Consider the following 21400-nt stretch of genomic DNA (forward strand, 5'->3'; position numbering starts at 1 on the left):
TTTATTACTCAAAAAATTTATGTAGTAAAATGAGCAAAATCATAGCAAAGTTTCAATCCTAAAACCTATATTATTTTCCTAGCATAACAGTTAAAATATGAAACATGTTATTTACGGCCGTAATACATCTAAGATCAAAAGTGGTGGTTAAGCATTAATGTTAAGCTTTTAATTCAAATATCTCAACAAAATGAAAAAGATATGATTTATAATAAAATGATTGGAATTTTCTATTTGCACGGGGTCAAAGAATATCAGAGACGTAGTAAATGTAGCTAATTTGTACTTTAGCCCGCTCGCAACTGTTTTAGTAAGTTAAGTTTCTAATAAAAACTTTATTAGGGTCTTGATCTTTTGCTTAGCACAATTATTAGAATGTGTATAATATGACATGAAAATGAAAACGATATTAACGTTGAGAAAAACATGGCGATGAAACCTGTCCATCTATGAGAAGTCTACCAATCCGCACTTGGCCAGCGTGCTCCACTACGGCCTGAACTCCTCTCATTCTGGAAGGAGGCCCGTGCTCTGTAGTGGACCTGTTACTGGTTGATATGATGATGATGATGGTGGTGATATACGGACCAATCAATATGGAATATATCATTCCAATAAAATTGATTGGTTATTTACTCCAGAGTTACAATAAAAAACTATTTAGTACATGATACAAAAAAGAAGTGAGATCGCAAGCAAAAACAGTCACGTTAAAATAAGGCCAATCTCCTATCAAAAAGTTTCAACCATTTACGGTTCCTTTACCGCCTAGCAAAGAACTTGGTTATAACTTTGATCGTTATTTATGAGCGTTGTTTTCACATTCATATTTTTGCTTGGGCTTACACTAATAAACTTACTATTGGGATTTGCAGCTATCCTTTAAGGCAGGGATTCCCAATCTTACTAAGCCGGTGGCACACTTACAAGTTAAGAAATTTGTCACGGCTTTGGCGCCCTAACCTAGCTAGTTAAAATAGATAGTTAGGTACTTGTTAATGAGGTAGATACTCAAATACTAATTATAAAAACGTAATTAATATTAAATTTAAATGAAGCATTAAGAAAAATAAATGTGCCCTAACAATGAGCTTGGTAATCTCAACACAATTTTTTAAAGTTCTGGCCAAGCCGTGTCTGTCCAATCATTTATTTCAAGTAGGCCTAATATAAGCACTTTTGAAACGTCAAGTCTGTCTGTGTGTAGTGACTCTACCACCGGTTCGGAAGGCAGATTCTACCGAGAAGAAGCCGGCAAGCAACTCAGAAGTTGCATTTGTACTTTATTCCATTATTGTGGCCACGAATAAAACCGTTATTAATCAATTAGCTGGCATCAATACGAGTAATGTTGTTTCAGACCAACATCCACTATAGCGCCAGGTGCAAGAGATATAAACTATCAAAGTTTACTGCTGGTATAACCATCACTCACGGAATTAAGAACATGCAAAACCCTCATTCAGCCATTATTGCACGCAGTGATTTGTGTCCAAAAACAGTATAATGCCTCGTGCATATCTCACTTCACAACTTTTCCCATTTTTCCACTTTATGTTAGAGGTTTAGAACGTTAAGAGGTAAATAATTGCTGTCAAATACTAAATGGAATGAGAAACTAACCGCCTGTTCGAGAAACACTACTAAAGTGGAGTGGGATGCCACAATATTAGTCATGTGACCAAGCCAATCAAGCCGTCGAATTGTGGAATGCGCTTCCTATGAGCATGCGGCAGTCATAGTCACTGGCGATATTTAAAAAAGCAGTTAAGTGTTATTTGTCCAACTGAAGACAATGTTTAATAGTATTTATTTACTTTTATCTAAGTATTTATTTTATGGTACGAGTATATAGTTTATTAGTAGTTTCTTTTAAATATTTATAATATGCTAGATGTATTTCTGTATATTAGTTTATGTATTAGTATTTAGTTATTCGTATGTATTTATTTTATATTTTGTACCTCCTGCAGTTAGTTCTCCTCTTTTTTACCTAATTCTAAGGTTGCCTGGCAGAGATCGCTACTAAGCGATAAGGCCGCCATTTTTATTTTTTTTCTTGTATAATTCTTAATGTGTTGTGTAATAATAATGTACAAGGTTTCTGTGTCATCATTTCAACCGGTTGACGTCCACTGCTGGGCAAAATATGTCTTTTGTAGAGAGTTTCTGATTTCTTGTTAGTGAGTAGTGTTTTTGTCGCCTCGTACGGCGGTACCCTGCTCCGCCACCCTGTGTGCGTGTGTGTGTAGGTTACCGAACGTTTTAGCGAAAGATCATTGTCAATGAAATTCACACTTTTTGTCCTAATAACTTAAAAGAGTAAAAGACTTGTGTACTACAAATATCAGAAGCCATAAAGGTATTATGGCAGTGCAATAAGAATTAATGTAATACTCTAAAATTTGCATTGTAAATAGAGTATACAATTTAAATAATGGTGTCGATGGACTTTTTTTAAGAGTAACAACCCCACCACATAATTTTTGAACTCTATCGATTTACTCGTGATGCAGACGATGCGTCGATGCAGATTACAGCGTACGCCAAGAAGCTCAGAGATGTCCTTTTTTTTCTAACTTACTTGAAACTTATACACACAGTATCCTTATTAAATATAGATAAATATTACTCTAAAGTTTTATCAAAATCCGTTCAGCAGTTTTTGCGTGAAAAGTAATAAAAAACCATCAATACCGGTAAGCGAGCAAGTCCATCTGGTGGATCAGGGTATACTGTGTAAAAAGCTAACGGCTTATGAAAAGTTCTACGTGGGCGAAGGCGCTTAAAATTAAAAAAAAACAGTAGGTATAATAAATGTAGGTACCTTGTATCCTTTAGCGCTACAACCTACCAAAAGTAAGGAGTTTTATGTAGGCTTTGTGTTTGAGAGTCACCTTCCACCGGACGTCTTGAGGACAAAAGGCGTTCCTTCATATATTTATTCAAAGCTTTTGTCGCCTTTTTATCCGGAGGGTGCTTAATACTACACGGTTAAATCCAAAAGAGCGTATTAAAGTAACCCGCTTTTCCACTTAACCTATAAAAAATCGACTTCTCATCGGAGTCGAATTGTGAATGAAATGGAAATTGTATTATACGTAAAGAGCGATTTAATCTTAAAAGACTTTTAAACCTTTTATACACCAAGCGAGTTGCTGAGCTGAGAAATTTCTTGCTTAAAGTCGTTAATTGAACGCCATCTAACCGTTTATCACACCTTGTTTGTTATATATTTCATGCTAAAGTTTGTCACTATATATTCCCATTACCGCCCCACTACAGGGCACGGTTCTCCTCCCACAATGAGTATTGGTTAAGGCCGTGGTCCACCACGCTGGCCCAGTGCGGATTGGTGGACTTCACACACCTTTGAGAACATTATGGAGAACTCTTAGGCATGCAAGTTTTCTTACGATGTTTTCCTTTACCGTTGAAGCAAGTGATATTTTAATTGGTTCGTGCTGGAGTCGAATTCGGCCCCCCGAAAGTGTAGTCGAAGTCCTATCTACTGGGATATCACCGCTTCTGCACTTTATATTATTAGCATTGAATTAACTAGAAAAATATATTTAGTGTTCATCTACCATCAATCTTCAAGTTTGCGTAATTAAACCACGAAACGTACACGTAGCATCACTAGCAATATGAAATTTAGCCAGCAATTTCCTTATTATAAATGATGTGTTAAGAAAGAATGGTCTTCCTATATCAAATCATTGGTACAGCATGCATATTTATCGTTCGTAAACCTCTTATGAGATTATTTAAATAATCTTTAGTTATCAATACAGACCCAAAAGTCAATTTCTTAAACATAAAAACATATAATATAATAAGGTTTGCTTTTTTGCTTACGTGCAAGCTTACTTGTATTATTGTTTCGGGCTTAGACTTGGTCAGTTTAAACAATTAAACTATTAGCCAATAAAAACAGTTCATTATACTTTTCCTGTACATGGCTTAATGGAATAAGTTTTTTATGATAAAATAAAGATATTATTGTGATTATTATTAATAGTTTCCCCATTTCTATACTCTTCGCCTTACTGTGACAAGGTCGCTTGAAAGCAGCCCTGTTTGCTCTCAGCTCCCGCACCATAGATAAATTCAAGTTAAATTCTAGAAAAATTAAGTGTTGGAAGAGAGAGAATCTGCCTTCCAAACCGATGGTAGAGTCATATAAACGAATACAAGCAGACTTGACGTGTCGAAAGTGTTCATATTAGTAGTAGCTTTCGTTTTAGGTTTACGAAAGTAGTTAACGCCATAATCTTACTACTGTGTACATATTTTTGAAGTTATACTTCTTTTGGCGCGTTAGGGAAAAATTATGAGAGTGATTTTTCACGATGCGCACGCACGCCGTAACGAAAAACCGACACCCTGAAGTTAGCTATAAGGTAGCATTCCGATTCAATTGAACGAAAATCTTAAATTATAATGTTCAGCGAAACTTGGTGGTCTAATAATGAATGAAATACCTTTTTTCTATTGTTAGTGTGGTTTTTTCTACAAACGTAGAATGAGGCGAAAGATAAAATTATTGAAAAGATTTTCATCTTGTTAAGCCAAATAAAAGTACACACATGTTTTTTTTTATATAATGTTAGCATAAAAAGTGACATCGACGTACCTATTTGAAAAAGAAATATTTGCCTTTGATAAAATCAATAAATAGACCGTCACACGACCACGCCTCTATCTTTAATATATGATCATTCGCAGCCTTTTAACGTCTAGAGTTGCTCCAATGTGGCTTGACGGGTTTAAACAAATAAGTGCTGCCCTCTCTTGAAGAAGTAAGACGTCGATGTTAATAACTAGTTTGGCGCGTACTCAGAAGTAATTTGGTAAATTGCACACTTCATAGTGATTAAGAGGTGGGTGCAGACACTCACTATACCCACTAACGCCAGAAGACTGGCTATAAATTTCAATTTGACGATGCATGCATGTTTATGGATGCTGCATTATTCGGTACAAGACCATAAAGCTACAAGCATTGTCTGCCACGAGATAAATAGAATTAGATATTTACTCTTTTAATAATATATTTGAATAAGAAAGATATATAAAACTGCACGACGAAATTATACGTGACACAAGAAAAAAAAAATAACAAAAAATACCGACGTCTGATATAAATGTTATACCAACTACAAAGTAATACATTTTAGTATAAACCAGCTTCCAGTCGCAAAAAAAGATTGAACTAAGAATACGCGAGTATTAAGATTAAAAAAATTATAGATTCTCCTTCTTTTCGCGGAGTATAGCAAATTAAGCTTATCTGTATTCTGTGAAATAATTCTATCATCGAATATAGACATACTAACTAATATTTTATGATATTCATATTATAATAACATAAAATTATAATAATAACGATTTAAGTCGTAAGTTTTCCTATAACCTCGTGTTGCTAATGATTTTCTAATATTTTATATTCGTTTTATTATAATTTAAAATTATTTCATTCAATTAGACAGTAGCGGGGCCTTGGAACGATAATAGATCATTTAACTTTGCCAAAAACAAATTAATTTCTGTAATTCTAATGAAATTTGACGGCCGGTTCGTAGATTATTATGGCTTTCTTTAATTTCACTCATTTAGAACGTTTGTTCCAAAATAAAAGGCATTTCCAAGTTAAATTGGATAGAAGAAGAAATAAAGCTTCCATTTAAGATCCTGTAAGCCCCAGGTGTCTAATTTTTAGGTGAAATTTAAAATATTATAAAAGTCATTTTGACAATTACACATAGAAGAATGGGAAACAAAATACACGGTGTATTTTGTTTTTTAGTAAAGTTAAATTAAAATTAGAAAATACATGGGAAATGTACTTCAGTATATTGACTAAAGGCTAGACATTGGACAAACTAATTATATTACAAACTAACAGTGCCCTGCAGTTTCGCTGCGCAGCGTACTGCTCCATTACATAGTTAACCACCTTCCTCAATAAATCAGATGTCCACTATCTCCAGTCATATTGATTAAATGAAATTGGGCCAGAACTAAACCGATACTATATAATACTTACTATACAAAAATAATTCTTCAGAATGGTTTAATATTCGACGGTGCTATGCTGTAAAATCGGTAAACACTTTCACACACCCCCTCTCGTAAAGGAAATGTGCTGAATTTCGTAGTATGATGTCAAATAATGCAAAGTTTCATTAGACTTCATTCTGTAGTTTGAATGCGCGGCAATGATACAGGCAGACAGACTGACAAAAATGAAAAAAAAAAAACAATAATTTTTTCATAAAATCTGCAATGTACAGAATTCGACCACGCGTTTAGATATGAAGAACTGCTTTGTATTATAAATAAATAAATAAAATAAATAGATTTAATATGACAATACACACATCGCCATCTAGCCCCAAAGTAAGCCTAGCTTGTTTTATGGGTCCTTAAGACGAAAGATTAACTCTAAAGAACGTGGATAGACGTCGCTCTCTCGGTTTTCTACTTTTTTTTAGGACAGAAATTTTTGTAACAGTTAAACCTAATACCAAACAGTTGGCCCGAACCGAGATTCGAGTCCAGGAACTTGCAGTCCATAGTGGAGTAAGGCATTCAGAATATAAACTAATCAAGCTCAATGATTTCATTCGTAAATTTGTATCAATAAATTATAGCAAGGGGAAACCGCAAAGAGAAAAGGCTTCATTAGGGCTTTGCAAAAGTAATCCGGTTGGGACGGTCGCTCACGTATATCGGTTAACCTCCGAAACCAGTCTTAAGTGGAGGTGATTTGCAGTGGAGGTGATTTGCAGTAACAGTAATGGCCACTTGATTTAACCGGTGGCATTGTCTGAGTGTTTAAGTATTGCTCTTACGTTTTTATGTGACCTTTGGTAACTTATACGAGTTATAATAATCTCCATGTGTAGATCTATGATAGCAACTAACTCTAATAATATAAATGCGAAAGTGAGTTTGTTTGTTTGTCCTTCCTTTACGCCCTAATTAAACGACCAATCTACTTGATTTTCGGCATAGAATTGCTTGAAAAGACGGAGATTAACACATGCTACTTTTATTTTAGACGTATTTTAAAACTCTCTCGAACAGAAGCCATTGTAAAACAAGGAAAAAAACTCGGTGGTGCAACAATACATATAAATTAAAACTAACAGTAAAATCCGCCTATTCTATCTGCGTTAAAATCTAACGCACGGGCTGTGTACAAAGTGTTTTTATACAGTATACGAATATTGACATTGAAGTAACTTTAATATTATTATTTTACATTACTCTTTATTACTATGATAACAATGACATTATATATAATTTAGTTATTTACATTGAAATGCTTACTCAACAATGCTTTGTGTTTAATGATTTTTCTTGTTGTGTACCTTAAATTGGGCATGCTTTATAGCAGAATATGAACGAATGTTATATAATAAGAACCTATAGTGAACCTTTGAGAACGCTCATGTTCAGCGAATAAATTTTATTTCTATTCATACTAACCCAAAGACTATATTTTCTAAAATGTTTATGTTGGAAGAGAGCTATTTCAGAGTTTCTTACCTCGATTAACCTGTCTTCAGATAAATAGATTCACAACAAGCAGACAAACTTGGCGTTCATAAAGTACTAACAGTACTTAAGTACGCATAGTATTCAAAATAAATGAATTTTGAATTTGAATTTCACTTAAGGTCGTGTTCGTAGACTTTTGGCTTCTAAAGGTGCTCCCCTCATTTTCTTAAAGTGTGGTTACGTAAAATTAACACCATTTCTTTTACACAGGTACCTCGGTATCCGAAATCCTTTGAAGAGCCGCCATCATTCCACGAAGCGAGTGGTTGTCATCAAGATAGCTCTAGTATGGTTGCTAAGCATGTTTGTCTCCAGTTCCATCACAGTTTTGGGTAAGAAAAATTTTATTGGATAGAAATAAATAAGTATAAAGAAGAAGAAGAAGAAGAAACACTTATATGTTAAATTAAGCTTAATATTCATAAGAGCAACTGTGTTTTTTTTCCACTACAAGTTAACCCTTAACTGTAGTTTATCTGGGGGTAAAAAATTATGAAGAATATTTTAACGGGCTATTTTAACGGGCTATTTTAACGGGATTTTAACGGGGATTTTTTATTTTAAATACAACGGCATACCGTAGAAGATAACTTCTACGGTATGCCGTTGTATTTAACCCAAAAATGGGTTCCACGCGTTATCGTACCAGCACGGCTAGCATGGGTAGAAGACAATTTTCTCCCCGGGGACAGGATAAAAATTGATCTTCTCCCACAGCTTTATCAACTCCCAGAGCACTGGCGTACAAGTTGTAATAATATCCAAAAATAATATGTGTGATGAACGGGGGTAAACTTCTCCTATTCTAGATTCCCGTGCTTTAGCAGGTGGACACGTTAATTATATCCTTCGTCAGGGGATATAATTTATATCTGCCTGTTTTTGCCCTGCCTGAACGCAACCGTTTACCGACGAAGAAGTAATGCGCTTTACTGGCTAAAGCGCATTACGTCTCTGTCGGTTAGCTAGTTACCAAATGCCAAGTAGTTATGGCTAAAGTCTCTCTCAGACCAGACCAGAGAAAATTCAAATTTTCCCCACCGGGGATTAAGCTCGAGAGCTTCAGTTATAAGATTACAGCGCCAGGGAGGTCATGTCATGGTCGAAGCTGCAATGCAGATGCAAGCATATGGTCATCACAATCGGTGCAGCGGTTGAGCTGATTAAAGGTTCTTCAGAAACAAACGTAATAAAAACAAACGGACACACTTTCGCATATCTATGATATAACGGATTGCACATTTATTTTAAACTAGCTCCGTTTTTGACGCGCGGTGAATTAGTCTTTCATCAGCATCATCAACTCATTTCTAGTCCATTACAGAGCACGGTTCTCATCTCAGAATAAGAAGGGTTTAGGCCGGCCTCCCACGCTGGCCAAGCGGTTTTATGTGTATTTTATGTTTTTTTTATATATAAATGATGGTCACGTTTCCTAAGAAACAGCTTTTATTTTTTTCAGGAAATGCATAGTTTTTGAGAAAATCGAAAATAAAATAGCAATTTTAGCTTTGAGAAAAAAACTCAATAACTTAGAAAAAAAATTGCAAAACTTATTAGTTTTTGTAAATATCGAAGATATAATTGAATATAGTTGATGGAAATCTAATAATCTTTAGAAAAAACGTAATTTTTAAATTTTTATTAAATTTAAATATTTACTCTAAGACGCCATCTTGGACTTGATACGTCATTCGTTCCATTTCGTGTAAAAGTCGTTGGAACTATCGAAAAATCAGGACTAATCTAGGTTATGTTAGATTAGTACATGAATACGTTCATAAATGTCAGGCCGCAGGCCGAGTAATTAAGGTCTATCGGATTTTGGATATTTTGGGTTGTTAACATAACCTCAAATTTTACGGAAAATTATTTTTTTTCTGTAAAACTACGAATATTATGCAAGATCCTTACGATTCCTCACGATCTTTTACTTTACCACAAAATATGTGATAATAAATTACATAATGTAAAATCACAATTACCTTATTGTTACTATGTCACACCCGCCGTCCTTTCAATTATCTATACGCTAAAAATCAAGTCGCTCGGTTGTTTTGTTAGGACGTGAATAAAGTACGATTTTGCGTGCAAAAATACGAATGTTCCCATACACCACTCTTGAGAATTTGATGTTTTTCCGGGACCAAAATTTAAGTAAAGCCTATCTTTTGTGAATTTAAGTAAGAGGTCCTGGGTTCGATTCCCGGCACGGCCAATTTGGGAATTTATAATTTCTGAATTATCTCTGGTCTGGTCTGGTCTGGTCGCTTGGCCGTGGCTAGTTACCACCATACCGACAAAGACGTGCCGCTAAGCGATTTAGTGTTCCGGTGAAATGTCGCGTAGAAACCTATTAGGAGTACTACCATACTCCCTAACAGGTTAGCCCGCTACCATCTTAGACTGCATCATCACTTACCATCAGGTGAGATTGCAGTCAAGGGCTACTTGTTTTAAAATTGGAATTAAAAAAAAACTATTTCCATGCCAAAAAATCAAGTCGATTGGTTGCTCAGCTGCGCGGAGGAAAGACAAACAAACACTTTCGTATGTATAATATTACTTAGGATAGCAAATCCGTGAAGTACAAACAGACGAAAATAACACACACATTACATCGCGCAACAAGGTTAATAACATAATTTAGTCTAAAATTAGATTCGTAATTCTCAGTGACGTCATAATTACGTTATCATGTGCATTAGATTCAAGATGAAAGAATGTGCGAAAAGCATTAACAAATAATAAATCATCAACCTGCTTGAGATCGTGTGTGAGATCAAAGACTTCCGTTTTTATTCTACTCGAAAAATAATTGCAACACTTTTGATCAGCGCTGTCCTCTTGACTCTGTTTATTAGGGATCCTCACACCTCACAATATAAAAACTGAATCATTAATGATTTAATAATGTACCTTCACTTTCCATATCGCACAGACTATTTTTAACCGGCCTTCTTAAAAAAGGAGGAGGTTATCAATTTTTTTAATGTCTGATCGGGCATAACTCCGTCATTTATGGACACAAAGCGGTGCAAAAGGGGTACTCTTCAAAAAGTGACAGCAAAGCCACCGCGGTTGCAGTGGCATAAATATGCATTTTTTATTCATTTACACAACATAACATCACGCCTGTAAGGGTAACGAAGACGTATTCAGTAATAGTATTGTAAAAAAAAACCGCTTCTAAAAGCTAGCCGCTGCAAAAATGCATCGAGTTATTTTATTTTTATACACCGCCTATGTTATAGATAAAATTACTAAATGTATAAACATTTAGTAATTTTATCTATAACATATATGAAAATTTAACCCCGTCTTTTTTAATATGGATACGATTTAAACCTGTATTTACCGTACTCTATACATGTTAAGTATGTTTTTTAATTTAATTTTTTTACGTCGTATGTTTTATTTCATCTTATACTCGTATAGCTGATTAATATCTTCATCATACACTTAAGATAAATGCACCATTAATATCGTCACAATCTATTTCATAACAGTTTAAGAGCGCCGACCTATCGCCCTGCTTCTATGTGGATTGGCGACTACCGCCGTGAGCTCATAATCGCGATATTAACTTGACTATACACAATTGCTATTGTATCCATATAATCACATCCAAGTAACAAGTCTTTTAAAAGAAGACTGAATTGATACTACTTATAAACTACAATTTTTAAGGCTGGTTTATAAGTAGGCCTCAAAAAACTCTTAGCATCATATCAACTCATTACCGGCCGACTATAAGGCAAAGGCCTAAAACGTAAGGCTTTATAAAGCTCTTAAAACCAGGAGGCCATTGCCTTATAATGTACGCATCAAAAGTGCCATCTATGTGCCTATTTGAATAAAGAAATATTTGACTTTGACTTTGACTTTACTTTATAGTCGGCGGGTAATGGGTTGATATTATGACGGTGATAATTTTTACAAAATCCTTATCAACACATCCCGGACCACCTTTTATGTAAATACTATTTATTTGTTACAGTTTGATTACAACGCAGTAAGTCATAACATTTTCGGTACGGTTAGTCTACGGAGGCACTCAAACTGAAGCCGAATTCAGGCACCGTTTTTATGAGTGATTTCAGGCGTAAATCTCTTCATTATTTCCTTTGATTTACTGCGAGGGGCATTCGAGGTGAAAGATCCCAAGAGCTGGCTCGTTTGATAAGGAGTATATTTCTAAGTGACTGTCATCTTGGGTGCGCTTTCATTTCTTTTTTTTCGCTACTCGTACAATTAAGACCTTGACTGCATTTACACCAGTGACTTACAAAGTGATGATGCAGTCTAACCTTCATTCTCTCCTCCCCTTGGGAGAGGACTTTAGTCCAGCTGTGGACTGTAATAGGCTGACGATGATGATGATGGATAAAGCAGAACCTTAGCGCGTTTTTTCAGACTGAAACATTATTATTTATGCAATATAATATAGCCTAAGTACTTCTGGACAAAGTATATTTCTAGTGGAGAAAGAAAGATTTAATTGATGAGTAAATTTTTGAAAAGATTATGGATAGAAGCAGGCGTTAGTTTGCGGCAATCCAATATATATTATGAAAATTAAGCTTATTTTGCTATATTTTTATTCGACGGCCGAGTGGCGCAGTGGGCAGCGACCCTGCTTTCTGAGTCCTAGGCCGTGGGTTCGATTCCCACAGCTGGAAAATGTTTGTGTGATGAGCATGAATGTTGTTCAGTGTCTGGGTGTTTATATGTATTTTATAAGTATTTATGTATATTATTCATAAAAATATTCATCAGTCATCTTAGTACTCATAACACAAGCTACGCTTACTTTGGGGCTAGATGGCGATGTGTTCATTGTCGTAGTATATTTATTTATTTATTTATTCCGCGAAAAGCAGGAGAATCTGTATGGTGTAATTTATAATTTCTTCAATCCTTATACTCCATACAAACCAGATCTTCGTCCAAAATCAATCGAACTATTATGGGCAAACCCTCCCGCTTTGAGAAGCCTTTAAAAGCATTTATTGACAAGTATAGATTATTAAAACACACATCAAAGATCATCGTGTCTATACTCTTCCTTAGACGAACATAAAAATACATAGGAAAAGTATAACAGGTAAGGCAAAGGATCTGAGTTTACCACTCGGGACTAAGATCCGAAAAATATTATGATATCATACATATTACATTAAAGCGAATAACCGCTAAGTAATAACGCCGCGTAACGTAAATTGCTTATTTTCCTCGTGGAAAAACTGCAGATATATCTCGTTCATTTTCCCAAATGGGATCCAAAACCCGCCTAAAAGCACGTGACACCTGAGCACATTTATTCAACGTCATGTACCGACGCTATAATTTATTTGAGAGTAAAAAATGTAACCATTACCCAGACAAGGTTAGCTGAAGTTGTGTGATATTTTGGAAATATTGGATAACGTTTCTCCATTACGTGTATCAAATTTCGGATAGCTTTCATCGTGAAAAGGGAAGTCGTGTTTTTAAGTGCGAAATAACGCATTAAAATCGTAAATTGTAAAACGTGTGCATAAAACAAGCTTTTTAATCAGAGACAAATACTGTTTGTTTGTTTGTTTGTTTGTGCTTCTTCCACACCGTTACCAATCAGCTCGATTTTTTTTAAGGACGGCGAGGAACATAGGCTACTTTATCTCAAAAACAAAAGGTTTCCACGAGATTTAATAAACAAAACCTTAAGAAAAGCGAACGAGAAAGCGGGAAAGTCCTACTATACACATATGTATTATACCCGGACCTTCGCGACTTCATCTGCGTATGAGTCAATCGAGAAACTAAAATAGAATTGATGCTAACATCATAATCAGCTGTGTACCTACTATTATTTTACGTGGTATATTGAGTTGTGAGATGTCATTATTTTAGTTGATACATACATACATATATCCATCCTCACAACTTTCGCATTTATACTTTCCGTTTCTTGCAGGCAACTTATTGTTTATCAGGACGAAATTTTTATTAAAATTTTATCTTAATGCTAACCTGTAAGGCTACCTTTTCTCTCAATTCCTTAAGTAGTTCCCGGAGGCAAATTGAAAATTGTTTACGAGCTAAGGCGCGGGCAGATAGCTTTAAAATTCGGTATGCTATGCTAAGTACAAGTGATGAAGTGGAAAAGTATACTGATCTCTCAAATAGTTCCCGTGGTAGGATTAAAAATTGTTAACGAGCGAATCTTTAGACCCAATTCTGAAGTCCAAGCAGACGAAGTCTAGGGCAGAAACTACTATTTTAATAAACGACAAAATCAGGTTTTGTGATCGATCCAACATTCCGCTTTTCGCTGAAAAAGCCACTGTCATTCTGTGCAAAGCAAAAAGCTCTTAAAATAAGGATACAAGGCAATATATATGTATCTTTCAATTACAGTGTAATAGTTGTTTTATGAGACTAGCTATTTCAAATGACATAGGAAATAATGGTCAATAAAGAGGACGTGACAAAAATGAGTGGTGAGTCAATGACATCAATTTCTAAGATAGATTGTAGCAACTCGTTTAGAATCATCTGAGACGTTTTAATTGAATAATTGAGTGTGTAAAGGCTCTCAGGAATATGATGGTAGCCCACACTGTAACGACTTTAAACTTTACCAATACACACATACCAAAATCTGGTATACATTTACTACAATATAACTTAAAATTATATTTATCGCAATCGCACATGCCAAAATGTCTTAGTGTGCAAAGATTTTAAAGAATAAAAAAACGGCGAGCATAATTTTGTTGTGACTGTAATTCTCATGAAATTATATGAGAAAAGAAAATCAAACAGCATGAGAAAAATTGGAGGATAAAGTGGTGAAATTAAGGTCCAAGTCATACATTGATTTCTGAAAAGGTTTTGAATGCATTGTAATGGCTGATCTTTTAAGTGACATCTGACGTTCTTAAGCTTTGCGTGAAAAGGCTCATTTTTCAAAGTTTCTGCAACTAAAGAAAATATAGATACTAATTTTAATAAAAGGTTTTTAAAGAGACATGCTTTTCCGAGTTACATTAAGAACGGTGTAGAAAAAATTGGATATGCCAAATATAAATTCCGTGAAGAGAGAGGGAGAGCAAATTTGGTCCGAAATAGGCTTCCACTGCACTGCACAACTCGTTCATGCAAACACCGATGAGCTCAACTACGCGAGAAAATGTCGTCGTGTGCGAAGTCAGAATTTCTACATAATAAGTGAACATGACCAGCGTCTGTTAGTTACAGTAGCAGCATTTTTATGAGACAAGCTCTTTCAAATTACATGAAAAATGGTGGAGAATAAAGTGGACGTGACAAAAATAAGGTCCGAGTTAGAGTCGGTAAAAGAGCCTAATCTCCCTTCTGTAGACATTGTGCACACGTGACCGATCCCAATCTTGTACCTCGGAGACGTTGATTAAAAATTTAAAAGGCTTCTACGGTAATCCTTGGGCCTTAGAACTTAATAGACCTATCAATTTAGTGTAATAACATTGATACGAATGTAAGCCTTTCGCAAATGTTTAAAAAAAAGGAATAGTAAAAAGGTAAAAGCAAATCAGCAAACAGACTGTGCTAGATCTCATAATAGGATAAAAAATGTTGGAAGGAAAGAGGAACTAGCCTCATTTTATAGTACACTAGCTCCTTCTCGTGACTTCGTCTGAATTAAATCTTAAACCACCAAGGAAACTATTTGAGAGATCGGTATACAAAGTACATGTGCTTTTCCATAGCATACATGACATGCATACCAAATTTCGTAAACAATTGTAAATTTTCCCTCGAGAACTACTTAAGGAGTTGAGATAAAAGGTAGCCTATGTTCTTTTCCATGGCAAACACATGGCTACATGCATGTCAAATTTCATCCAAATACGTTCAGCCGGTTTCGCGTGATTGAATAACAAACATTCACACTTTCACTTTTATAATGTAGAATTAAGGATGTAAATAAGGAATTCGTAGGCCCTTGAATGAATGAATGAATACACTTTTATTGTACACCAAAGAAAAAAAGTAGTTACAGAGATATAAATACATATCAAGATAGTACAATTTGGTGGCCTTATCGCTACATAGCGATTTCTTCCAGGCAACCAATGGCGTAAAAGGAAAAAACATAGAAAAGAGGTAGGTGGTGCAATAAATAATATTTAAAATTATACAAATATATAAATAAAATATATATATTAAGGCCCTTGTGAATTTATAAGATCTGTTTGAGGATTCTTGTTCCGCTCGAAGAGACTGGACTGAAGAATATAAAGAGGCTTTAGTCACAATGCACATATGACGTTTTCATCACTTACACACAGATTTTATGTATTTCCACAACTTTAAATTTTCGGTTCCATTGCCACGTATTGCCCTAGTTAGGTTAATAAATCTGTTATTACTTACCACCAGGTAAGATAAAGTGAAGAGGAATAAAAAAGCTAATTCTTCTATTTTATTAAGAGGATGCGTTTGTGCCCAATAGTGGGTCTAATTAGCCTTATGATAATATGTTGAGTGGCCGAGAGAGTTTCTCAACATTGTGTAAAATATTATCTATCTTTTAACACTCATGTGCCTCTCCGAAATAAACGAACTGCTAGTTTAGTTTAGCTCACATTTTGTTTGATATGTTACATACAGTTCCTAAACCAAAAGCAACATAGTAAGTTCAACTGTGTGTCTATGCAAATAAAACTTATTTTAAAAGTTCGTATACTTTAAAATGGAGCAGATTTCATAGAAATAAAAATTCCTGAAGCATATGCTTCAGGAATTTGCAAGCATTGAAATTTATAAAATATATGACGTGAATTCAGAATAAAATCAAACACGCAAAACTAGAGTGTATTGTAATAATATGCAGAGAATTTTAAAAGAGGAATTTTGCTGTGAAATATTAAAACTATTGTATGCTAATTCGTTTAAGGAACCAAGAAGAAAATAAATTCTATAAAATTAACCTGATTCATACACCTAAAGCACACACTTGGAACGTAATGCAAACTAACTGATTTAATTACCTACCTACTTTGTGAGCACCTGCTTGCTCAGACACATTTTGTTTATACAAGATTAGCCCTCAATAGCTTTTAAACACAAAATGTAGCAATGAAATACGAACGGAGAAGGACTACGCTATACAACGTGTAACCAAAATACGAAATAATGTTGAAGGATGAAAATATACTTAATATTTTCTTCTTGAAACATGATATCAAAAGAAGCATGTTTATTTTTCCTTACAAACTAATTCAAAAAATTCTAAGTGTTTAATTATGACAACCCTACAGGATATAAAAGACCGACATAGTACCTACGCTACGCAACGCGTACCTAATAAAGTGACAGTTAGTTACAGTAAAAACTATGACAGTGGTTTATTTATAAACTTTTCGTTTTCGATTTCAGATAAGTGTAAAGTATAATTTCGGTTTTAATTTACACGTTGTATATAAAAAAATCATAAGTGCTTCTAGTAGCATTATAGCATATCTTTTCACAATATTTAATCTTTCAAACTTTTGCGGTGAACCTCTAAGTTTTAATTTCCTTATTTTCTTTTTTTTTTTTCTTTGCTTTGTATAATAAACTAATTGAAAGCTAGGAAATAAGAAATCAGAATGAAAATTAAGTGACCGTATATTTACCCTCTATAAGTTCTGCATTCACCAACCCGTCCTATTATTGGCAAATCTTCCAATTGGGAAAGGCCTTTAGTCCAGCATTGGTCTTTTATTTATTTATTTTACATCTTGTTAGTACGGCAGGGCCACTTACACTAACAAAATAGAACTATATAAATCTTAGATATTGAACATTAAACATTATAAAAGACATGATATTAATATAGTGTGCTATAGTGATACTCTGCGAATATTGAAGTAAAGGTAAAGTAAGTTTGACGGTCGATTGGCGCAGTGGGCAGCAACCCTGCTTTCTGAGTCGAAGGCCGTGGGTTCGATTTCCACAACTGGAAAATGTTTGTGTGAGGAATATGAATGTTTTTCATTGTCTGGGTGTTTATATGTCTATTATAAGTATTTATGTATATTATTCATAAAAATATTCATCAGTTATCTTAGTACCCATAACACAAGCTACGCTTACTTTGGGACTAGATGGCGGTGTGTGTATTGTCGTAGTATATTTATTTATTTATTTATTTATAGGTCATTCAATATTCTCAGAGTATCTCAACAATTCACGGAACAATTCTGTCCACCCGTCATTGAATAGATCCCATTGGGCATTGCTATCAAGATCGCATTGAATAACGACAATAACCGCGGTAAATGTGCTAAGTTTCGTGCAAAAGTGTTACAGGAAGGGATCACGAATAATTTGTTTTTTCGTGGACAAAGTCTTTTGGGGCACGTACACAACACATTTGGTTATGAAGATATGGACCATCGACGTCTCGTCATAACCCCATTATTTTTAGTCGGTCGCAAGTCCGTCTGACGTCCAGGGAGTTGAACCCCAAGCAACCTAATAGAAATTTGGTGGGATACCTACATTTAAAGGTAATACTCACAGCAGCACTTGAACAAGTATCTCAAAAGGGCCTTCTGCACTTTTTTCTAAAATGAGTCTGTAATTTTTTCGTAGGGGTGCCAAACGCAACTACTTGTTTCTAGTTTGCTCCAGACTTTAGCATAATATAATAACCTTAGTATAATACTAATAAAGTAAATCGCAGTACAAATCCTAATCATATTGTGTTATAATTTGGGCTAGTAATGAACTTTATTTACCCACAAAAAGTATGAACATTGTGACGGCGCGGCGTTGAGTCGATATGGTTTGCTAAGGTCTGTCAACGGTCAAAATTACTTGAACGGTGAAGTGTATATCCCTTGCACACCTTGTCTACTGAGTTTTTAAGTTAGCTAAATTACAACAAAATATGTTTGTTCGACAGGTCTCATCAACAGAACCAATATAATGCCGACGCCAGATCTGTGCGTGATCAACAACCGCCTGTTTTGGGTTTTCGGCTCGCTGGTCGCGTTCTACATCCCCATGTTCATGATGGTGGTCTCTTTCGCGTTGACGGTGCAGCTGCTAAAGAGTCAGGCGAGGTTGGCCGCTACCCCAGTACCGGGTGGGACGCATAGGAGGTGAGAATTTAGGCATGTATGTTTTATATGTTTCATTTCTTTCGTTTATCTTTTACGTTTTATTTACGTGCGTGTGTGTGTCTGTGTGCGCGCGCGCGCGACTGTGTGTGTGTGTGTGTATTTTCCAATATTCCCTTAATATGGGTTTAAAGGGCTTGTGGCAAACCAAATAAAATTAAAAATTTAGAAAATCCCCAACTTTCAATACAGTGTACATTATTCTAGTCAATCCTGGTGACATTGACAATAACAAAACTTATAATGTATATAGAATAAAAATGATTTAGAGACATATTTCCTTTTAAGTTTACTTATATGTTTCAATTCATCTCTATTAAATCACACGTTTTTATAAGTGGAATTCAGAGATAAGTGCGAGAGACAATATATATTATTATGATTATTTATTTATTTTTTCAACTTACGACTAGTATTACAGAAATTTCCCTAATATATTTTGAGAGCCACACCGGTCTCAAAATACAGAAACATAAAAAGGCTATGAACATGTGTTTATACATTTGTTAAAAAAAGAACACCTTAAATGTTTATTCATGCATGCATTTGTTTTACGAGCATCATGGCACGATAGCGTGAAACAAAGCCATCCAAATGTTTCACTAGCTTTGAGACTAACAGCTTCTCGAGATGGAATAGCGCGGTTCATGGTTTAGAAATGCAAATCTCAATGGGTTTTCCGTGTCACTGCTTTGCTTGCAAACGTACCTGCATTCTCGTTTCGACAGAGGCTTATTTTATATCTAATGTATCTGGCTTAAAAGACACGTTCATTAAAAGTAGCCCTGTATAATCTTCTACCGGTTTATGAAAGAGAGAAAGTAGATTTATTTAAGTACCATATTGGAAACAGCCACTCTAAGCAAGTGTTTGAAAGTCCCATCAAAATCCAGCCTTTCATAAAAAAAATAACACGGATTGCTCTCCGGGAGTCCTGACAGAAGTGAAAACTTATTTTGGCGCATTAGACATTTTTAAGAAACCTATTAGGGTATTTATAAGGGTTATTGGGTTATGAATTGCATTTTATTAATCATTAGAAACATTAAAATACATTTAATATTCTTTTATGAATAATCGTTAACAATTATGACAACTCTTGTATCATCTTTATTATTAAAATTATATTAAAATAGTTTCACGGCTGCTAAAATAGGAAATAAACAGTTATTTAAATATCTCGTGAATGCCGCATACTAAAGCGATACAATTGCTTAAAGTGTAATTTTTTTTATAATTTAAAATAGCTAGAATTTATTTCATTTTTACTTAAATATCTACTTCACCCATCTAACCTAAAAAATAATCATCCAACCGATTTGCGTGATTATTTTTTGAGTGTGGAGAAATACATACTAGAGACAAATAACATTCGATAGACCGTGAACCTTGAACGGCAATAATATATTCATGATCGGCGATCGACAAATAAACCATAATTTGTAACCCCCGGGATTGTTGTGGGGCATCCTTCAGTTTGCTTGCTGTCTCTTGGAGCGTCGCCAGAATATATTAGACACTTAGCAAAGATCAACTGAAATGGAAACCATAATATTTTTATGCAACATGTAACGTAATAGTTACGTTAAAATACTTCTTCTTTGTCGTCATGCCAACGATGTACGTCTACTACGGATGGTATCTGATAGAGACCTGCTTACTGCACTTTATTGTTATTCATAAGAGCCTGAAGACCAAAGTTTTTGAACATTGCTTGTTGCTATTGATGACTTATGACTCCGAAACGTTGTCAGTAAGACTCATTCGATGTGGTCAGGGCGATATGGTAAGAAGGCTAAGACTCATTCAATCGGCGATAAAATCTATGCTTGGAGTAATCAAATTAGAAATTGGGAGATCCGTAGAGGAACAAAAGTTACTCAGATATTTCAAACACGCCGCTAGGGTTCCAAGGAGTAGAGTGGCCACCACGCATTGCAAAACCAGTATTGATAGGCTTCTTTTTATTCCAGGAAAGCGAACGGTACCTACGGGATTTGTAAGAATCCGTAATAAACCTTAAAGAAGAATCCGGCCAACAGCAGCTATTACTTTTATAATTTTTTAAAATTTAAAAACGAGTTTCAATCTCGTGTCTGTAGTACAACGGATACACTCTGATACTTACTTTATCGACTTTGTGAATACCTATGAAAAACTGAAAATAAATTTCGGTGCACTATTGTAAAATCTACGTAATGACTAGTAAAATCATTATTATTGTAGCATCGCAGCAGTTACATTTCGGTTTGAATTCTCAAACCTACAAAATTAAATGAAGGGAATAGCATGCCAAGTTATTTAAAATGGTCACTTAAATCCACAACAACAAGAAAAATTACTCTCCGTAAAAATATTATTCAAACAAAACCTGCCCTCATTATTCATAGGTCACATTGTGCCAAACATTCGCTTAAGAGACAAACGTAGATATTTTTTATTTATTGTTTAAGATAGCGCGACGCATTCAAGCGTCTCATTGTTAACGTTGCCTTCATCGTTGACTTCGATGTCAAAATTTGTTAAGGACACTGGCAAAAGACTGGGATTTTTTTTAACTTCAACGCAACCAAACAGGTTTGGTTCATTAAAGTGTTCAACGTCGGGTTGATGTGTCTGAGTTAATTGTCTATTTGTCCAGGGAATGTTAAAATCATAAACATTGTAGAACATACTGAAATCTAATAACCTAA

At 34.9% G+C, this 21400-nt stretch overlaps 1 protein-coding gene across 1 annotated transcript in view; it reads left to right on the forward strand.

The window, feature by feature from the left end:
- The window catches only part of LOC120637541 (alpha-1D adrenergic receptor), a gene marked incomplete at its 5' end in the record, with an annotated part of 67895 nt that overhangs the window by 17482 nt on the left and 29013 nt on the right, over window positions 1-21400 (forward strand). The window contains 2 exons of the mRNA XM_039909363.1: window positions 7780-7901; window positions 18491-18689. Coding sequence (XP_039765297.1) covers window positions 7780-7901; window positions 18491-18689 — 321 coding nt within the window. The remainder of the gene's footprint in view (window positions 1-7779; window positions 7902-18490; window positions 18690-21400) is intronic.

Source organism: Pararge aegeria, chromosome 4 (assembly GCF_905163445.1).
Source record: "Pararge aegeria chromosome 4, ilParAegt1.1, whole genome shotgun sequence".
In the NCBI taxonomy this organism is placed as follows: domain Eukaryota; kingdom Metazoa; phylum Arthropoda; class Insecta; order Lepidoptera; family Nymphalidae; genus Pararge; species Pararge aegeria.